We start from the raw sequence: 21,272 nt of genomic DNA on the forward strand, positions 1-21,272 counted from the left end.
AAGGAATATAAAGAAATAGTTTGTTTATCTGTAAGAAGGACACAAAGCAAAGATTATTTTAACCAGTAGCCATTGTGACATAGAACAAAGGTAATCTGGTAGCTTGTGAAAAGAGCTTTTGAATTGCCATGTTCAGGCTTTGTATGTAAATTGACACTATCTATGAACAGTCCAGTCAGAAAATCTCAGTTCTACTTGTAGTAGGAAGAAAAAGAGTATTTAATTGCACTTCAGTGGTAAAGTGAATTCCATTGATATCACTGATCAAAGCAAAAAGCAGAAAAAGGAAAATGTTCACTGAAAGAGACACCAGGAAAAAATTATAAACAGGCGGTATTTCCACTACAGTTTTGTCAAGGCTGAAACTCCTAATAACAATCAATATCAGTGTGTAGCGCTCATGTGAAACTTGTAATAGAACAGTCAATATACCATGTAATGGCAAGCAGATGTGTTTTAAAACTGCTCTGCTTGGTACCCTGTCTCCTGGGGAGGTTTTGGGTATTCCTGCAGACTATGACTCTGAACCTCCATGGACCCAGAGCACCAAAGAACCCTGTTAGGACATTAACTTGGGCTCCAGAATCCACTTCCTTTTTAAGACAGTTTTTAAAATGTTGGCTTTTTTCTTCCCAAATAGGAATATCAAACTTTGAAATATGGAAATCATCCCTAGAATAGGGTTTTTTCCCCCTTTTCCCAACTTCTCCAAGCTGCGTCTGTTCTCTTTAAGAACGATAAAACCAGCACTTCAGATAACTCCTTCTTTTCTGCCTGAAGTATATAGCAACTTTCTCATGCCCTGGGTGGGGAAATATGTGTGTATATAAAGAAATGTGAATTATCCCCAGTCATCTCAGAAGAGTGCTGCCACAAAAGAATAATTATATTAATTTTTTCTGTGGTTACCTTTAACTGCAGCAGTGTTAGGACTGGCGATTATCTAGTAACCTGGTGAAATTTGATATTGCCTAGTGGTCCTGAAATTATTGTGTTTGTGAATTATTTGTGGAGCATATTTTAAAAAAAGGCAAAATATTCTGATTAGAGGTGCAAGAAAATAAAAGAAAATAATACAGAAATATAGGAAAATGCTGTCCGCTCTTCTGTTCTTTTATACAGGAGTTCTCATAGCATCTTTATGATTATATTCTGATTGTCTTTTTGTCATATAGTTGTTTTTTTCCCTTTATCATAATTTTAACAGATGCAAATTGTATGTGCTCATAGTAGTTTAATTCACACCATGCTTAATTCTGTCTCAATCTCTCCATTACCATTTAATTTTTACTCCTACTTTTCTTTTCTCTTCAAATAGGAGACAAAAATGCTCTCAGGAATATTCTTCTTTACCACTTGATACAAGGCGTTTTCATTGGAAGTGGCTTTGAGCCTGGAGTGACAAACATTCTTAAAACCATCCAAGGAGGGAAAGTCTACTTGAAAACAGTTAAGTGTTGAAAAAGAAGTCTCCGTGATACAGCCTTGTAACAGGGATTTGACATTCCATGTCTATCCACATTACAGAATGGGAAGCATTCCTCTGAACATTATATTAGGGTTTGGGGTCCTTTTATAATGTCCCTGATAACTTGTGTTCTCTTTTCATCCTTTACCAGGTGAATGATACTCTCCTGGTTAATGAACTGAAATCAAGAGAATCTGATCTCATGGCAACCAATGGTGTCATTCATGTTATTGATAAACTCCTATATCCAGCAGGTGAGTATTAGTTCATGGAATTTATACACAATCTTCTGAATCTGCTTACATGTTATGTAGGTGCAATAACTTAAAAATTCCTTTAAAGAGACAGTTCCTACGTAGAATAAGAAACAAAATTTACCTCACTATTCATTTTGTGGAATAACCTTTCTTAAAACCATGGCAACACTTTGAAATACAAGTATATGGAAGACAAGATGCTGTAGGCTATCTTTTCCACTAATATGGAAGAATGTGTATGTACAAGTACATGTTTGTGTGAGTGTGTGAGAGTGATTACATCTCCTGATCACTGTAAATGAAAGTAAAATGAACACAGATGTGTTTCCTCTTACATGCCTATTTCTTTTGTCAGATCTGCCTGTTGGAAATGATCAGTTGCTTACAATCCTGAAGAAGCTGATTAAGTACATTCAAATTAAGGTACTCTTTAAATAATTATCCCTTCATCTTTTTGGCAGGATATGTGAACCTGCGTACGTTATAATTCATAAGTGATTCTCTAGTCCTTCTGTTTATTCAGCAGACAACATATTCAATAGCTCCCTGTAACCCAGATATAATCATGAATGATACACTGTGCTCAACAGATAGTATTTACATTTTTCAACACCAAATAATTGCAGAATATTTGCATATGGATAACTCCAATGTGAACTGGCCCAGATCTGCTCTTTGGTTCAGGTATACTTTATCATCTAGCAAAATAAATCACTTCTAAACCCTTGAGGCAATCCCGCTTTGAAAGAAATAACGGGTAGCTAATTTGCTGTGTTATTAAACCAACCAGCCTCAATAGCCTGTGGAGAAAAACAGGCATCCTTATCTATCTCAGCTATCCTCTTGAGATTACCTTCTCCCTCAACAACGAATGAGAGGACCTAGGCAAATATCATAGCCTAACTCTTAGATTAATGAAGCAGTGAATCCTACCCACACTCATTCAGAAACTAGAAGGCAAGTGCTCTATCTTTTAAATTTTAAAATTTATTTTCTGTATTTATAGTTTGTTCGTGACAGTACCTTCAAAGAGATTCCACTGACGTTTTACAGTAAGTTCATTTTAAATTCTTCCAGATGGGTTTGAGATTGCTTTTTAAATGTTGCCAATTCCAATCTTGAATTGTAGATCTTTTTTTCAATCACAAAAGAAAGGAATTTCTGGGAAAGTAAGATGTGCCAATGAAGCACAGGAAGAGAAAGACTCAAAGTAAAATGTTTCTGGCTGTTGTGCTACTGTATGTATTTTTCTCACTTTCCAGATGTGTTGCAGGAAAGTAACACTGAAGTAAGCTGTTCAAACTCTTTGGGGTAGGCAAGATACATATGGAAAAGATTTTTTCAGTTTTTAGCCAAGGTGCTATGCTTGGTGCATAGCAGAGTTGTACTGCCTCTCTCTCCAAGACTTAACACTGTACTGTACTGACTCTCCAGGACATAACATGGACCAAACTCGTCACTGAGATGCTTTCTTTTTCATAAATGCTTCCAGAGGGAAAGAGTATACCTGTTCTACCTGTTTCCCATACGTGCAAATATGAGGCTGGTATGGAAGGCAGGTGTTCCGACCACTTTTGCTTCAGGGAGTAAATGTAAAAAAGGAACGTTTTTTGCTCTCTTGCAGCCTTTCTCAGGGTTTGCATTTAGTTTCTGCATATAAGGTAGAACCTGTTGAAGCAAATGTTAGAAAACAAAGATCCTGCTGAAGCTTTGGCTTGTGAGGTAATATGAATTTGGGCAGATGATTAAATTTCTGTAGGATTCTACCTACATTTCTCAGTAAAAATGGAGACCACATTAGGCTTTTGAAAATTGAGAATGGACATACTGAAGTTAGAAGAGTCTTGGAACAAAAAATGGAATAATCTCTCATGATGGCACATAGAATATGAGTCCACAGTGTGCCCTGGCAACCAAAAGGGCCAACCATGTCCTGGGGTGCATCAAGCACAGCATAGCTAGCCAGTCAAGGGCAGTGATTGTGCCACTCTGCACTGCACTGGTGTGGCCCCACCTCAAGTACTCTGTGCAGTTTTGGACGCCTCAGTATAAGAAGGACATCAAACTATTCAACTGTGTCCAGAGGAGGGCAACCAAGATGGTGAAAGGTCTTAAAGACTTATGAAGAGCGACTGAGGTCACTTGATTTGTCAGCTTGGAGAAGAGAAGGCTGAAGGGTGACCTCACTGCAGTCTACAACTTCCTCAAGTGGAAAAGTGGAGAGAGAGGTGCTGACCTCCTCTCTCTGGTGACCAGCAATAGGACATGAGAAAGTGGAATACAGCTGTGTCAGGGGAAGTTCACCTCGGGCATTAGAAAAAGATTCTTCACTGAGAGGACCGCCGGTCACTGGAACAGGCTCTCCAAGGAAGTGGCCACATCACCAAGTCTGTCAGAGTTCAAGGGGCATCTTGATGATGCTCTTAGTCATATGGCTTAGTTTTAGGTAGTCCTGTGAGGAGCAGGGAGTTGCACTCAGTGATCCTTATGGGTCCCTTCCAACTCAAGGTATTTTAAGATTCTGTGATTCTATCTCCCACAGCCAGTGAGAGTAGCATGAGAAGCAAAGCCTGTAAACTGAATGAAAGGAGGTCAATATCAGATATCAAGTTGTAACTGTTGACTTAGTTGAATGCGGGAAAGGGAAGGCTGGGACATCTACAGTGAAGGCTTCTCTACCAGTGAATGGATATGAGTCAAATAACCATCTATCAGAGATGTTCAATGAATACTTGAGTCTGTCTTAGGTGTAGAGGGACAACTTGATCTCCCAAGGGCACCACAGATGTGCTCTCCATGATGTTCTATCACGTGTAAGAATAGTTCTGAATGTCAGATGATTTCCTCTGTTTACCAGGTCAGCTCCCTAATGAATAGAAAAGGCCAAGATTTAAATCTAAGAGATGTCAGAGAATTGTGCATATCTTTATGCAGGGAATTGCATGCATTATTATTTACCTTACATTACCAGGGGTTTTATGACCAGTGGGTTTCATAAGGCACAAGCGAAGGCAAATCCTTTAGATCTTTTAGAGATCCATACTCTAGATCCTATTGTGCTACTTTTCCATCATTAATATCTGTGATTTTATCCACATCTTTATAACCAGACCAAATCTAAATGATCATTACTAGAAAGAAACTGTCAGAATGGAATGTGCTTTATATTCCATTTTCTATACTTTCAGAAATTAACATAATTGAAAGCAACGTCCAGCCCATCATCAGTAAGGAAGGTAAATGAGGCCCTTAGTAGATATATTTCTGTATAATGTTCGTATACATTTACAGAATATATATTGTATATATATCTTTAACAGGATGCTTTTTGTACATAGCAACTCCAGGACATTCAGAACTTTGCTGGAAAAGCAAAGATACAAATATTGCAATTAGAACTGGCTGAAAGATTTTGTATAAAAAGATTTCCCACAGTTGTTCTCCCCAAATGTATTTTCTCCTTTTTCTATGTGCATTAAGAAATATATTTAAAACAATCTTTTTTCAAACCATTTCCTTTAAGTGTCTGAAATATTACTATAATTTCAGTAAAAACATTTCCTTTTTTAAAAAAATTAAAACAGTTATTCTAAAACAATTAAGTACATTTGTTTCTTATACTTAGAAGAAAAAACTAATCAGTTCATTTTTCTATAGTTTTCAATCAGTTCTAAATACCAATATCTGTCAGATGCCTGGAAAGGATTGTTAGCCAAACTTTCTTTTTCAATTTCTTGAGGCAAAAGCATGACTTAAAAATTAGAGGTGGAGCAGAAGACAACAAAAAGTGAGGCTAGGACTGTAAAAATAATGTGCAATTCACAGTATAACTAAAAAGCCCATTGGTTTCACCAAACCAGGTACACTGCTAATGAACTCCAGTTTCCCATTGAAATAAAAATATTCAAAGGGAATCTGGTTGAGCTCAACTAGGAGAAAGGCGGTTAAAAATATCTTGCATAAATTTTATCCAGACTGTTTAATCATTGTTTCTGGGAGGACTTCCTCCCAGCTGAAGTGACATGAGCTTGCTTTTTCAGCAGCTTGCCTGTGCTTCATCCCACTTAGGATGAGACACCATCTAGCATATATGCTGATCTTTGTTGCCTAGTCTCCATCATTAAATCAGATCCACAGAGCAATAAAAATGGATAGATGATTCCATACGGTAATTCATCCAAGATATTTTAGAAAGCTTGCTGTGATAAAGGTGAATCACTCCCTGAAAGTACTTATTCTTCTATGTTAAATCCAATGACAGGGCACATAGTTTAGGTGATTTACATGATGTTTAGAAGTTGAAAGTTAACTGACATAAAGCCCTCTTTTAAAGAAAAAATGAAATGTCTGAGCACTTCTATAGTCAAATATACAAATAAAAGTTATTCACCAGAGAGAAAAAAAATAACTTTGTAAGTTAGTAAGTATTGAAGAGTTACTCCTTTCCATTGCCAGTACGGTGTTTCTGCTTTGAGACACACTCCAGGGAATGATCTCTGGCCAATACAGCCTTTCTGCTGATGATTCAGAAACAGACCCAATAAAGACAATTCTGGCCCTTCCGAGCTTGCTAGCAGTAACAGCAGTGAGCAGCAGCTCCCATCAAAACCACGTAAGCCCACAATTGACTGTAGAAAAATTCTGGCAAAGTTGTGTGTTAATTTTTGCAACATATGTCAGGAAGCTCTAGCAGACCTTGTTGGAAAGGAGACTGCGGTAAAAAAATGATAAAACACACACCCCCCCCAGGTTTAGAGGGTCATGTCTGCCCTTTCATGTCTCAATGTTTTCTGCTTGAATTGTGCTTCCATTGTCCATATGTAGGCAAGTTAAAGGGATCTAAAGAGTTAAATCTGATTGAAGCCTAAATCTTAATGGATTAAATGTTCAAAGGATTGATCCTAGACTAGGCGGTATAGCAAACTATGGCTTTACCTTTTGTTTTGCATACATTTGCTGTATCAGTCACATGGGAAGGTACCGTAATTTAGAAATCTAAAAAAAAAGTGATTGATAAACATTCATACGTATACCTTTGATACGTTTTCATTAATATTCATCACCTGTATGAATGTATATTGGTATTTAATGGGTTCCTAACATGCAAAAATGCCTCTAAATTCAAAACAGAAGCAAGTAAATGAATCTTGTAAGACTGCTTCTTTAATATATTTATAAATGTTTTTCAGCCACAATTGTTAGAATACATATTTAAAAAGCAATTAGTTGTTCAGCTATTTAAAACTCAGACTAGATGAATAGAGCTCTATAATAATGGCATCATTATGATCCTACCATATCATCTCAACTGGAGCAAATGAATGAATTGTTTAGCTCTAAAATATAACTTACAATCGTCTTCTGCTGCACAACCAGACAAAAATGTATGCTTGGATTTGTTACTATTGAAGGACACTAGGTAGTCTGAATTGTACTGCTTTCAACAGTTAACACCAAGCACACATATTAAAAAGCTATTGTTAAATCCTGATCAGTAATTTAAAAAAAAATAATCTATGCAGTACTGACTTCTACATAAATTCATATAAAGAAAGATTTTTGAGGGATTTTTTAAGGAAAAGGAAAGAGCTGAACTGTGTTAAGTTTCTAATTGAATAAGGAATAAGGGAAGTGTGCATTACAGCAACTTCTTAAGGCAGACATACATTTGGATCAGTGTGTTCTATAAGGATTGCATAAGATTAAGAAGTTCATTTTGGCCATTGAAATCAAGATGACCTCTCCCATGCAACTCAAAGAATGATAGCTATTAATGCTGACAAATATCCTTACAGCCACTCCAGTTGATCTCTGAAGTTCTTTCTTTTACTTTTCCTTTTTTTTTTTTTTTCCTTTAATCTGGGTGACCACTGGCCAAGACTTGGTAGTTTAAAAAAAAAAAGCCAAATAAAAAAACCCCAAAACAACAACCACAATAATGTTAAAATAACATGAGGGAATTCTGATTAAAAGACCTAGTTTCCTCTTGGATGTCTATACAGCTAGTAGGAAATAACATGACACACTTTTGTCTCTCTAGTTCTTTTCTAAGCTTCCACACAACAGTTTGCATTCTGATCACTAGCAGAGCAATAGCTGTAGGATTCCAGCAATACCGCAGGGTAGGCTTCTTACCAATATATATAGAGGAAGCCTTTCTTCCAGCTGCTGAGGATCTGGTTTTTTGCTTGAGAATTGTCAACAGATGTTAAAAATATCAGATACACAAAAGTTAAAAAAAAAAAAAAAGTGAATACTAAATGTGCAATAGGATCTAAATTTAAGATCGAATGGAGGAAGTGCAAGATTGTACAGCTTTGCTGTAAATGGCTTCTCAGATTTAAAAAATCCACCATTCCAGTCATGTTTTTTTTTATGGTAGAGGGAATAATGCTAGCTTCATCTCAGCCCTATGGAATGCCATAAATATTTTTATGACTATTTGTAATGTATTGTTTCTTTCCTATGTCACAGACCCATCTATCACACAGCTCACTAAATTAATTGAAGGGGATCCTGAGTTCAAAATAGTCAGGGAAGGGGAGACAATAACTAAAGTGATTCATGGAGGTTGGTATGCTTTCAGCAACTCAATTTGTATTCGTTAAAATTTGAAACATTCACTATTCCCAGTCAGTTTCTACTTTATGTAGGTGATTCATGTGATATGTTAGATAGATGTTCTGTTTTTAACAAGACCTTCTGGAAGTGGTGTGATTTTATTGCATCATTTCATTCTGATTTCTCATTCGTTTCAAAAATTTGGTTTTTTACCTAGCTGTGTCCCATAGCTATAGTCAAGACAGTGTTATAAATGCTCTGCATGCTGACATAACATCTCAGTTAAGAATTACTTGCTGGTTATTGTACTGCAATCAAAAATGCAGTACATGATTCTGTGATAGAACGGCAATCTTATCAGACAGAGAGGTAAACTTTGCCTTCTGCTTTGCTAGGGTCATTGAGAAGGTCACATATAGGGTGCTTTCAAAGGAAAAACAACATGTGGCCATCCTAAATTTGGAAGAAACTTAGTTCCTGGTCTCCTCTGAACATTTTTATTTTTTGTAAAATATCTATGATATTTCCTTGTGTCCTTCAGTAAGTTTCAGCACCTCAAAAACAGCACTTGTAACACTGTTCATCTCTTGATTAATGTCTTCAATTTAAAAATCCTTGTAGAACCAATTATTAAAACATACACCAAAATCATTGATGGGCGACCTGTGGAAGTGACAGAGAAAAAAGTAACAGAAGAAAGAATTATTCAAGGTAAATTATGGTGAGATCTTCACACTTAGTAAAGTTCACCATTACACACAAAGGTAACACATCTTAAGTTCTGTCCTAATGCCTAAAGTGCATTTCCTGGAGAGATGAATTTTCCCTAATGCTTCCCACTGCCTATGTACGGCTCAAAGTCTGGCTGTCTGTGCCACACACACATATACAGAAATGCCAACAATATTTCAACAGCATGCAAAACAATGAAAACTTGTCCTTTTCTAAAAATATGTATTTGCAGTGTCTGCTTTTGCAAGCTTCTTGCTACTATTTCCAGATGAGACTACTTCTATTGCATTTTTTTTTACTCTGGCTTGCTTTAGAAGGAAGACTTTTTTTTTTGTGAACTTTTTTTTCTGTTGTGTATCTCCAGGTAGGTTTCATTTGAACAAAGGTAGACCTTCGGTGTGTAGGTACCTACTTTTGCATGTCATCCCAGGCTCCTTTAACAATCACTTGAGAAAAAGAACTTGTCTGTTTATCTCTAAGAAAGGGCCTCAACTGATCAACATCCACAAGTTATACATTCATATTCAGCTAATATAAGATAATATTAATGTGACTCTGTGTCCCTTGATCTTCTCCCTCAGTAAATTTCAAACTCTTTGACCAATTTCAATTACATTTGACCTACTACAGAGATATTTCTTTAAGAATCATAAAAGCTTCACAGAAATTAAAAAGTGGAGCGAGGTCTATTTCAGCAGTCAATAATATATTTTGATCCCTTTGGTTAAATTTCAGTTTGAATGCTGCCATTGACATTCTGTCTGCCAGAGAAGTTCTAAGGGGAAAGAACATATTGACTTAGCAGAAAGTCTTAATATTAATGTTATTTAGAAAATCTTAAAATTAATTTTAAGAAGTCATTCAAGCATGAGAGAAGTAAAGAACCAGACTTAAGTTATTCTCATATACCTGTTTACTACAATGAAAATATCCGAATGAAAAACTGGTGGTTTCTGAATAAACTTGGGAATATTTTTCAACACAAAATTTCTGGGGGAAAAGAATCACCATTTTGTTATTTCTCAAATTCAAGTTTCACTAATAGCCCACATAAAATGGTCAATATAATGTAAAATGCCAGCATTTCAGACCCAGTATTTCCTTCTTCCCTCCGTATTAGAAAGTGATAAACAATCTCAAATGTTAATCTCCCAAATGATTCATAGCAGTAACAAAAGTGATGATGTCCATTTACAACTGTGGATCCAGACTCTTTTTGCACTTAGGAAATATCTGATCTACAATCGGACACTACAACAAAATGTTTAAAACTGTGTCTTACTTTAAGAATGTGAGCAGATATTTATAGTATTTATGTTACATTTGTCTAAGCACTTTTCTGAATAGCTCTAAATACTATTTGTAACACTCAGCTTAATTTGGGAGACGCTGAAAGATCAAACAATCACGAAAGCAGATTAAAGCATGTTAACCACGTAACCATCCTAAGTATTAAGTAGGAAAAAAATAACTTAAAAGGCAATCCTGTTATATCTGTTTAAAGTCACTGTCTTACACATGTTTTTTCCAGGACCTGAAATAAAATATACCAGAATTACTGCAGGTGGTTCAGACAATGAAGAAAAGTTAAAGAAATTGCTTGAAGAAGGTTAGTATCCTTGTTTTCTTTCCTTCCTTTAAAAAAAAATAATAATTACTGAATGGATACTCTGTGTTTTCAGCAAAGGTGCTCATACTGCAAAATCATACCCAGATATTAAACCTCAGAACCTGAGAAATGTCTAAATCTAATGTTCTAGTTTGAGTCTCTGATCTTCACATTTCAGTCAGCTCTGGAGTTGAGACTGCCTAGCTCTAATATATAGCATGTTATGTTTATAATAAAATATGGTGTTTTCAGTGTTTACATAGAATTTAATATTGTAACAGATGCATTTTGTAATTCAGCAAAATGTTATGACAGGATATATTAAGTAATATGCTGTTATAGGTTTGTTAAATGTTTTCTGTAAATCAATTTTTTGCCATAACCTGTATCCTGTCAGAGGTTACCAAGGTGACCAAATTTATTGAAGGTGATGATCATTTACTTGAAGATGAAGAGATCAAAAGAATTCTGCAGGGAGGTAATTCAGTGCATTATAACTAACAATTTTGCAACAGGTTATGATAACTGAAACCCCTCTCAGATATGTTGACCTCAACATTTTAAAGACTGACCTAGCAGAAGTGAAATTTTAATGGGAAAAAAATAGAATGCCTTATATGAAGTGCCAGATGTTTGTGAAAAGGAAATAAGTACCAAAGTTTGATTAATCAACTTTTTATGAAAATGATCATGCAAAAAAGGGGTTTTTTTCAGTCTTTAAAAAGTTATCTAATCAAAACTCAGGGGAGCAATGAAGATTTATTCAACTAGCTGTGAACTCTTTTTTTCAGCAAATTTAAATCTGTGAAAAACTTTAAGAAGTGGAAAATATTGTGACAGACCAAATTCATCTGACTTATAAATTCTTCAGAAATGAATATTCATTGCCCTCAAGTTAATATTAAAGGCATGTTTAGCATCCTCTTTCAATGCTTACAGGTGATGGATATAAAGGCATTAACTTTAAATCTCTTCAAACATAGCATTCCAAGGAATGGTTTTCTTCCTTTCTTGCTCTCTTAATTCTAACAGTTTTGGCAGTATATAACCAGTAGCTGTAGAAAACTGGTAAAAGAACTTGTGCTTATGAAATTAATCTTTATCTAAGAATATGGAATGTTCTCTGCTTAATTTAGATTAGAAAAACTATCTATAATAGCAATGGGGAATAAAAGAAAAGAGAATTCAAGTGTTGTGTTTTCTGTAAATATTAGTATAAACCTGAGTCAGAACCTCAAAAACATGTATGGACATTTATCTTGGCATAAATTAACAGAATCCACTTTATTTTATATTCACTTTTTAGTAGGTTACAAACTTGAATACTAGTGAAGTAGCTCACAGCTAGCTGTCTGTTCACTGAACTAAGTCATGTAGTTCTTCAAAAGTGGATGTGACTTAAACTTAATTAAAAAATTTAGTGATGACTGAACAGCTGAACAGCTTTCCACCAAATAAAATCACGCTAGTTCATAATACCACTAATCTTAGAGAAAAGCCAAGGTATGGCTATGAATACTGCTGACTCTATTTCTTTCTTCTGTTTTAAACAACTAAATCTTAGTTTTACAGGCCAGGATTTGCCTATAATCATTGGAGAGAAACAAGAACTTCCAGAGGGTTTTTCATCTTATCCTATCTTAAGTGTCCCAGCTACATGAATAGAGTTGCTCTCTGGAGATATGTATTTCAGCATTGAATATTTAAAAGGAAAGTTGAAAATGAAAGAAATTGTAGCAAGAAAATCTCTCCATATACTGGACTGTGTTCTATTGCTGTCAACCAAGCAATAAAGAGCAGGATCAAACTTTATCTGTAGAACTGTTCAAAATTCTGGTGACAGGTCTGATGCCAGAATCTAAAAATTGCAATTATAGTTATAATCATCTTCAGTTACAGAGGTATACAATTAAATAGACATAATCTGTAGAGATACATCTTACGTGATCCTCCTTTTCCAGTATGGAAAAGAGATAGTTCCTCTGTAATAAACTTGGAAAAGACAATATTGTCTCTTGAATTCTTGCTATTTTTCCTTGCTATTATATGTTAGCTTGCATAAGCATCCTGCTTTACAGAATGGACCAAATAGGCAGATTTGTCTCTTGTTTTAATTTGATTTTTCTCTATCTTTTCCATGATTTATCCAGTCAGTCACCCTTGGCTGCCATGATAATACCTTACCATACATTTAGCCAATAGAAGCAGATACACATGCTCTTGGTGATAATGGTGATAATGCTTTATGGCCCTCTTGTCTACATCAAATTATTTCTATTTTACTGAAAATATCCTAAGATTTTAAATCCGAGTCCAGCCACAAATGAATGTATTACCACTGTCTAAAGTACAAGAATGGTTTCATACAGGCTGTAATTCTACTCATAAAATATCTAGCACTGCTTATGAAAATTGGCAGTCGTTTTTAAAATGAAACTTCAAGCCGAGATCACAGTGAATGACTTTCAGCCGTAGAGAAGGAATCACCTGTGGCAGGGCCAAGGAAATCAGCAGGACCTTACAGCATGAATAACATGGTGGCCTGCATACACCTACACCACCAAAATGACATTGATTCCACTGAAGGCTCCTTGTATGTGGAAAAGTGCTATGCCAGATTTAACTCATTTGTTTTTGATGCTTATCGTAGCTGGAACTGAGTACACCAAGGTTACTAAAGTAATTGAGGGAGAGCCACAGATTATCGAGAGAGAAATCAAGAAAGTTCATCTGGAAGGTTAGTTTGTCTGAAAATCCAGTATCACTAAGACCTGTTTTGTCTGAAGTGATCAGTTCAGGTGGGGTTTTATAGGATCTATTCACAAAAATTACTTAGGTCTTTTAGCAAGAAGAGTTTTATAATTGTTTTGGAAAAGAATTCTTTCACTGATGTTGCAGAGAAAAATGTTGAGGGTTATCTTGTGGCTAAAAGTAACTAAAAGATTTGGCAAGCATAGTAGACAAGAGGAACGTCTAACCACAAAGCTTAGGTAAAACATTTGAAGGAACATGCACCATAAGAATTGTGTTTTCTCTAAGCAGCACACCCAGAAGAAGACCACGTGAGTTGTTTTTAACTTGAGTTACTTCTTGTCAGTTAATGTGATCTGTTGATGTGAGGGGTTCTCAACTTGGTCAAGGGGGGTAGGGTGGAGGGGATATAACCTCTGCAGCTGAGTAAATATCTCATAGTGTCTTGGAATTTCTCCACCCTTAACTTGCTGTTCAGTGAGGGAAGTTCTTGGGTTGGAAAAAGCTGAATGGTGTCAAGGTCCAAAATTAATCTCTTAAAGGAGCCAAACACAATTCAACCTGGCTTTATAGCAGGAATTTAACAATAATTTTTTAATGATCTTCATTCAAAGATAACAAGTAGCTTATTTAAGGTTTCTTTTGTGTTTGAATGTGTGTCCTTTTCCCATTCTAATTCTAATAATGCAGAATAAGTTATTCTCTCTGCCTTTGAACGAGATTAATAGGAAAAAATATTATGGCTTGTGAAGAATGAAGTTAAATAACTATGTTTCTACTTTTTAAATTTTGAAGTCTATGCTAAATACTGAAGGTATATGATAGTGTTTGTGTAACTTCAATGTTGTGTAGTACAAGGCATGCAGGGAAGTCAACTATTGCCTGAAAATGACAGATAGGTGTGATCTTCGACCTCACAGTTTACCTGAAAGCATAATTTTATGGACAACATATAAGTATGGAAAGCATACTTTGGATGGACCATATTCTGTCCTTGTCAGGACAGTACAGATCTTGAAATTTTCTATCACATTGGTGCAGATACCCAGTGCTTAGCCTCATCTGTAATGATGTGAAACCTGTATGTCAGGGTTATGCATTTATATACCCTGTACCTCAGGATGAAAAGACAACTGACTGCAGCTGGTTAAGTGAAGATGAAAGTACTTCATGGTTGTAAAGAAAGAAAAATACTGCAGTAACGTTTCTGTGACAGTAACAGAAAAATTCTCTCTTATGGTGTGAAATTATTTCTTCCCAATGAGAAGACAATCCAGTTTAAAAAATGTCTCAAGGTTTGATGAGAAAGAGGAAAAAGTGCCCATAGTTTCACTGAGTCAGTATTTTGGAAAACAGATGTATCTGCTAATGAGGGTGATACCTATTCAATAGCCCTTGCTCTACTCTACCCTTTAAAATAGAAGTCTCTCAGAAAATGAACTGAACTCTAAATGTGGAATTGTACTGTGGACTCACAATGCAGTTACACATCAAGTCCCAAACACAGATGGAAATGTGGCCAACATCTTGTGATGTTTGAGTTTCAAGCATATCGCTTATAAATAATTCCTGAAGTAATATCTATACAGACTGAGTCCTGCGCTGTACATTAACCTGAGCTTGTACATCACTGACAGTGTCAGATGGTGTTTGCTGAATAAAGAGATTAGGCAAATTGTCCTGGCACCTGCCTGCGTCATGTAACCATCTGTAGGAGATCAATGTGGATGATGGATTAATTCATACTCTTAAAATGTAAAAATACTTTTGAAATCAGTAAGATTTGATGGATGACTGCACATGACAGAAATATGTGAATTTTATTATAAGAATTCATGTTTCAGGTGATCAAGTCAACATGCTACTGGGACAAAATTGTTAATTTACTGAAAACCTTAAAGAACAAGCTTCACAAGTCAGCAATGGGTTTCCACATTTCTAGAGTTCTAATTCAAAGACTCTTACATGTAACTTCTCACTGCAAAATTTCTGTTTTCTAGAAGCACCTGTACGGAAAGTACAACCAGCCAGGAGGACACAAGGTAAAAGCAAAGCATATATTTAAACCTTTTAACATGCATCAAGTATTATTCTCAGTTACATTAAAAGTCAGGAGGGGAAAAAATACCCTTAAGAAAACAGAGTTTGAAAGAAAAGTGTTGCATTTATGTTTTTTATAAAAAAGAACTTTTAACAAAGCTTAGTATTGTCGATCACTGGGTTTCTAGATTTTTTTTTTTTATATATTTCTATCTGAAAACATCATAGATTATGTGCTTTGGTCAGTGTTTCAGATTAGAATAAAGCTGTCAAAATGAGATCTGACTTTGGAGTCTAACACTCTGAAAATGACACTGTGGAATTCCCCACCGTAGGATTTGCAACTCACTGTTTCTACATTATTTAGATCAATTAAGAAGCTGAGAGATCACTATAATTTCCTAGCTGCCAGCACAAGAGTGAAAGATTCAGCATCAGGCTTCATCTTTCCTCTTCACACGTCTGTTTCACAAGTAAATACAATATATAGTATAATTATATGATATATAACTGAAGGCAGTAATTGTGGTTGTTTTAACATTTTTCCCAGGGGGAGCAGCAAGAAGGAGGACAAGACTAGCTTATCCCTAAAAGCTTTCCAAGACAGAATCCACAGAATTGCAGATAAACAGCATGGTCTTTGAGAGGAAGAGCAACTGTTTTTTAAAAAATGAGAACATTAGGAAACAACGTTGTTTTGATAACATAATGTAAACTGAACCATGAATCCACAAAATATGTGAAGCTGCAGATACTCACTGCTAAGCACAGTGCTCACTAGGAGTAGTCGTCCATTCAGGGTGCTTTAACTGCTCTTGAAAGTAGGCACTATGCAAGGTGGTATCCTGGAACTGGTGAAGGCCATCAACTTCTGTAGAACCAGGATTCCCCCTTATGCTGGCTAGTAAGTGCTTGCAGGATTGGATTAAAAAAAAAGCAGGGAACAATACAGAGTGTATTTTTTTATTATTATTATTTCCACTAGATAAGAAATATAAATAAAATTAGAGCATTTCTAGAAAAAAAATCACTTCAGGTGTCTTTTAGAGTAATCTAAAGAAATATGAGATGTTAACATAGCACTTTTGGTTCAGTACTCTTTTATGCTTTTTATAAGTCAAAATTCATCACGTGTTTAATGTCATAATGACACCAGTAACGTTACCTTTTCTGAACAAATATGCCATATATTAAGTGTATCCTTTTTTTGTTCTACATTGCATATCCAAATACCTTCTAGTAACATGGCTAATGGAAGCTCTTAAAAAGAAAAAAAAAGCAAATATTATGAGCTTCTTGAAATGTATTTGAGATCATGTTGACTTCTTTATTTATAAGAAAAATCATTCCCGTTAAAGGAATCCTATACCAGTACATATACTAAGATTCTTGGGTGTTTTCCCACTTTTCCCTACATGTGTCTTTTGATTATTAAAGTGGATTATAAAAGGGATAAATGAAATGCATGCAAACAGTTAACAGTTAACTCAGCATGGAAAAAGGTTTTACAGAAATGAGGCTAGGTCTGAAAGATTTTACATCAAAACACGCTTTGATAATGTTTGGTACTAATGTGGAGTTGTCTGTAAATTATGTCAATTTTATAACTTTAGTTTTGTACTCATAAAAGTTGTTTGCCTTTATTAACAAAAGTTGGAAAAAAATTACTTCTGAATAGAAAAAATACATGTTCAAAGTGCCTTAATTCTGCAGACCAAAGTTTCAGAGGAGTTATCTAATGTGCTTTTATACTTCTGTCTTGAAACAAATACTTAATAAAGAATTTGGATGAACTGTGCTTGCTTTTATTTGTACATATTTTTTGATTAGTAAAGCAAATTCTAAATATTCCTAAGCTTTTATTGGAATTTTTAGTTATAAACTGAGCTTTCACAGATGCAAACTGATGCTTCCTTTCTCACTTAGCACATGCTAATGCACTTAACTTGTATCACTCTCCTTAAACACAATTTAAAACCTTCCCCAATTCCACAGTCACATACCATGAGCACTGCTCCCTGACTGGAAAAGCTAGCTGAGCATTGGATTGATATCTTGTGTAGTCTTACTGTCAGACTCTCCAGTAAGGTGACCTCAGTATGTCCTATCATAGTGCTTTTGTGGAAGGACAGCTTTTAACCCTGGTAAGAGCTAGACAGCTTTTATGTGAGAATGGAAGATCTTAGGACTGTTTAGAGGGTGAACTGAAGCTGTCACCTTTCCCCAGGGCCTTTGACTGTCATTAAATAATTAACTTTAATCTGCTTTCTTCACTGCTGTACCACTGTGAGATGTCAGTCAAGTAGGATTTTAAAGGACAGTTATTTTGTTAGGGGAGGAATGTGTCTGTGCTCTCCTTTCCCCAAAAAATGGGGAAGAAAATGGAATGGAACTGACAGATAAAGTATGTATAGGAACTGGGAATGAAGCAGAAGGAGGCAAGAAAATGGATTAAAACCTGTCCTGTGGTAGGACATTTTTAAGTCTTCAAGTGGGAATAAATTTGTAACATGCCATTTTTAGTATATTTTCTGTTTTGATAACAATTTAAAGCCTCTGGTAGTCACTAGAATGCCTTTCTGTACTTCACCCTTCACTAACATAATCCAGGTGTAATACAATATATACAGGGCAATCCTCCATGAGCATTTGTTCCCCTGATGCACCCCATCCCTCTGAGTCCTTCCTTGGCAACAGAAGCTGTCTGCCCAGCTGCACTGTACACTGACATCTGTTTAGATGGAGTGGCTCTTTCTGTTTACCTGAACAAGAATCCTTCCACAACCCAATGTAGAAAGAAAATCAACATGTTCTTTTAATTGCCTTTCATATAGTTAGTGCTTTCTGTCTCAGCATGGACAGTCTTTTACCAAAGAGCAGATTTGGAGAACTTTTGTGACTACGACTCCTCCCACCCCATTATCTATTTCTCCTCATCTTACTGTAATTCAAACTAATGTAATGTGATTAAACAAGGGATTAGCATACTACCAGGTCAGAATTCTCACTAATAATAGAGAACTCACTGTTGTCTTTGGTGTTTCCCTTATAGTCTCTTGGAGATTTATAAGCAGGAATGCCCCATTGAGTTGGTGATGGAATTGCTTCCTTTGGTGTCCTCTGTGAAAAACTAATGCCAAATAATTTTTAACTGGCAGTGTTCCCAAATCTGTCAGTTTTGCCAGCAGCAGGTGCACATAAATGATCGATAAGATCACTAAATATTCATGTTTGTTTTAAAAATAATAAAATTTTAGAATTACACATTTGATTGTTACCTTGTGATTTTCTGGAAACTAGGACTTGTATTTACATGCTTTTATTTGTGATGTAGGAGGGTGAATATTCATAAATATTCATAATTTGGACAAGTATTGAATAGAGGAGACCATGGTGAATGTTTCTTACGTATTTGATAAGATGAAAAAAAGTGGAAGCTACAAGGCAGAGACATTACATGTGCATGACGAAACTGCCTTGGAATTAATAATACTTCACATTTAAATATCACCATATACTTAATTCTTCATCTTTATCCTTTGTTATCAAGTCCTTCATTGTCTGTATTTGTCAGACTCATAACAACAGTGCTCTCATCTCCATTCATTTAGCCTATGCCATATAAGCAATAACACAGTGAGAGAGGAAGAATAGATGGATTGGGGTATATCTGCATTGATACCCATGAAAGAAAGCTAATCATGATGTTCCAGGAAATTTCAAGTAAGTCCATACCCCAAAGCTATGACAATATAGGGTTCATCCATAGGCCACTAGAATAGAGTGGCTTCAAACTGTGACAATGCATTCTTCTCAATCCCTCTAGCAGTAGAGTGGAGGCCACAGTTTGCTTTTACTTGGAGGGGCATCCAGTACACCTGGAATCGACTGACCCAGGGGTGGAAACACAGCCCTACCATTTGCCATAGACTGATCCATGAGTGAGCAAGCAGCTGCATGGTGTTTAGTTGCCCACTGGGGCTGAACCATGACAGTGCCAAAGATAATTGGTGGAGGCAGCAGCCCTGAGAGATAAATATGTATTGTGATTCATTTACTGTCTGAAGCTCAGAAATGCTAAATGTCAATCCCAGACGCAGTCTGAGTAGGGATACCCCGAAGTCTAGGCACAGCTCAAATAAAAGAAGACCTGATTCCTTTGACTACTGAGTTGCATAAATTCCTGGTGATAGCATGACATGCATAGGGCCTCCTCTCTGTATTTGGACCACATGTGATGTAGAAAGTCGTTTTGAAATTTATGATGGCACAGGGCTTCTTGTTCAGTTATTAAAGAAAGTTTTGCCTCTGCTTTTGTTCTGCATAAACCACAAGCGTGAAAATTTCAAAAGCTCACCTTTTCCTTTGTGTTGCCTTTCTCCAAATTTATGTTTTTATAGCATTTCAAGAAAATCCAAGTATGAAAGTATAGAAGCATACCAACATTTGCCAAAGGTTGTTTTCTCAGCATAGCAACAATAAATTTTTGACATACACAAAAATTTTTGCATCAGTAAATTACCTTTTTTTTTTAACCAGCACTAATTAAAAATTCAGTGATATATGAGTTTTGTTTTAACTGCTAGCACAGAAGAGGAAATATTAGCTACAGATTCTACATGGGGAGGAGAATTATTCCTGGTGGTAAAAGTGATTAGCAAAAGATCAGAATGATACTAGGAGCCCAGCATATTGTTGATTGAAAAGTAGCAGCACTTTTTATTCAGGAGACTTTTCAGTCTCCTTTACAGCCATAGTCATTTATTCCCAATGCCATACTAGATTAAAATGCTTCTTTTCTTGCTGTTTTAACTGGCATCCTTTAAATGCCACAGAGCTCAAGCTTTCTTATATAGATTTCTTCCTTGTTAAAAGAAGAAACTTTTATGATGGAATATGCAACTCAGAGGAATGGCATCAGCACTTACACTTTGGGTCATAAAGTTCATGCATCCTCATGTGTTGCATTTTCCATTCTTGCTTCACTTTCTTATCTGATGCATCTCTTGCCTGCTCAGATTTCTTGACTTTTTAGTTTAATTTCCATATCTATACTGCTAAATAAAAACAGGTCTAGAGACTTTACTTGTGTATTTAGATTCAGTGCACATGCAGTTTGCATCCACAGTACACAGCACTTTGCCCTCAGCTTCTTTTACCAGCTGGTGCCCCTGTGGTTCATTTTCTTGGCAGGGGCTGGGAAGAAATGCCTTTTTTTCCTCTCTCTGCTTTAGAGTGGGTGAAATAACATGGTACTTTTGAGGATGCTGTTTTAACATGACACAGAAGTTTTGCATTGTATGCACTGTGGTGAAGTGTACAGGAGTTAACTGAGAGTGCAAAGCCTGCTGAGGCAGGGTTGAAGGAAGAGAGAAAACAAAATCTGTGCAGCTTTGTCTAAGCTGTCTGTTGGAACATTTCCTGGAATCTGTTATTCACTGATTAATGCATGGGATTGGCTCAAAAAGTGCAAGCTGGCGTGGGCCAAAACCATGCTATGAAGTGCTCTATCAGCAAAGTACCGTGTCCAGTGTTTCATCTCATTCTCATGTACTATTTATAGTATAGATGTAACTATGGACTAGGATAGTTGGAATTTCCTCTTTATATACTCTACCTCATATTTAACTTCATCTGAGCCAGTGTAAATTAGGTGATGTAATATGTGTGTAGGTCTGGCAGACTCAAATGTTGGGGGAGGGGAACAAAAAGAAAAAACTACATTTCAGACATCCTTTCATCAACTGGCCTACTGTCCCTCTTTCTAATTTTCAGTAATTAATTCACCTCTGGTAACAAACAGATGAGATTCATTTAGGTTATTTGTAGGAAAAAAAAAACAACCAAAACTTTA

The 21,272-nt window shown here is 35.9% G+C and overlaps 1 protein-coding gene across 9 annotated transcripts in view; it reads left to right on the plus strand.

The window, feature by feature from the left end:
- POSTN (periostin) overlaps positions 1-17,216 on the plus strand; it is a 35,446-nt gene extending 18,230 nt beyond the window's left edge. The window contains exons 13-24 of one of the 9 annotated variants that reach the window (XM_064440965.1): positions 1,319-1,449; positions 1,620-1,722; positions 2,081-2,148; positions 2,732-2,777; positions 4,914-4,961; positions 8,200-8,295; positions 8,908-8,997; positions 10,550-10,627; positions 11,025-11,105; positions 13,670-13,689; positions 15,379-15,420; positions 15,969-17,216. In XM_064440965.1, the coding sequence (XP_064297035.1) occupies positions 1,319-1,449; positions 1,620-1,722; positions 2,081-2,148; positions 2,732-2,777; positions 4,914-4,961; positions 8,200-8,295; positions 8,908-8,997; positions 10,550-10,627; positions 11,025-11,105; positions 13,670-13,689; positions 15,379-15,420; positions 15,969-15,998 (833 nt within the window). In that variant the 3' untranslated portion in view covers positions 15,999-17,216. Of the gene's footprint in view, positions 1-1,318; positions 1,450-1,619; positions 1,723-2,080; positions 2,149-2,731; positions 2,778-4,913; positions 4,962-8,199; positions 8,296-8,907; positions 8,998-10,549; positions 10,628-11,024; positions 11,106-13,277; positions 13,365-13,669; positions 13,690-15,378; positions 15,421-15,968 lie in introns of all 9 variants that reach the window. The other 8 variants (XM_064440964.1, XM_064440967.1, XM_009505049.2 and 5 more) reach the window with 8 other exon arrangements.
- Positions 17,217-21,272: the final 4,056 nt, after the last annotated feature.

This window comes from Phalacrocorax carbo, chromosome 1 (genome assembly GCF_963921805.1).
Source record: "Phalacrocorax carbo chromosome 1, bPhaCar2.1, whole genome shotgun sequence".
Lineage (NCBI taxonomy): Eukaryota > Metazoa > Chordata > Aves > Suliformes > Phalacrocoracidae > Phalacrocorax > Phalacrocorax carbo.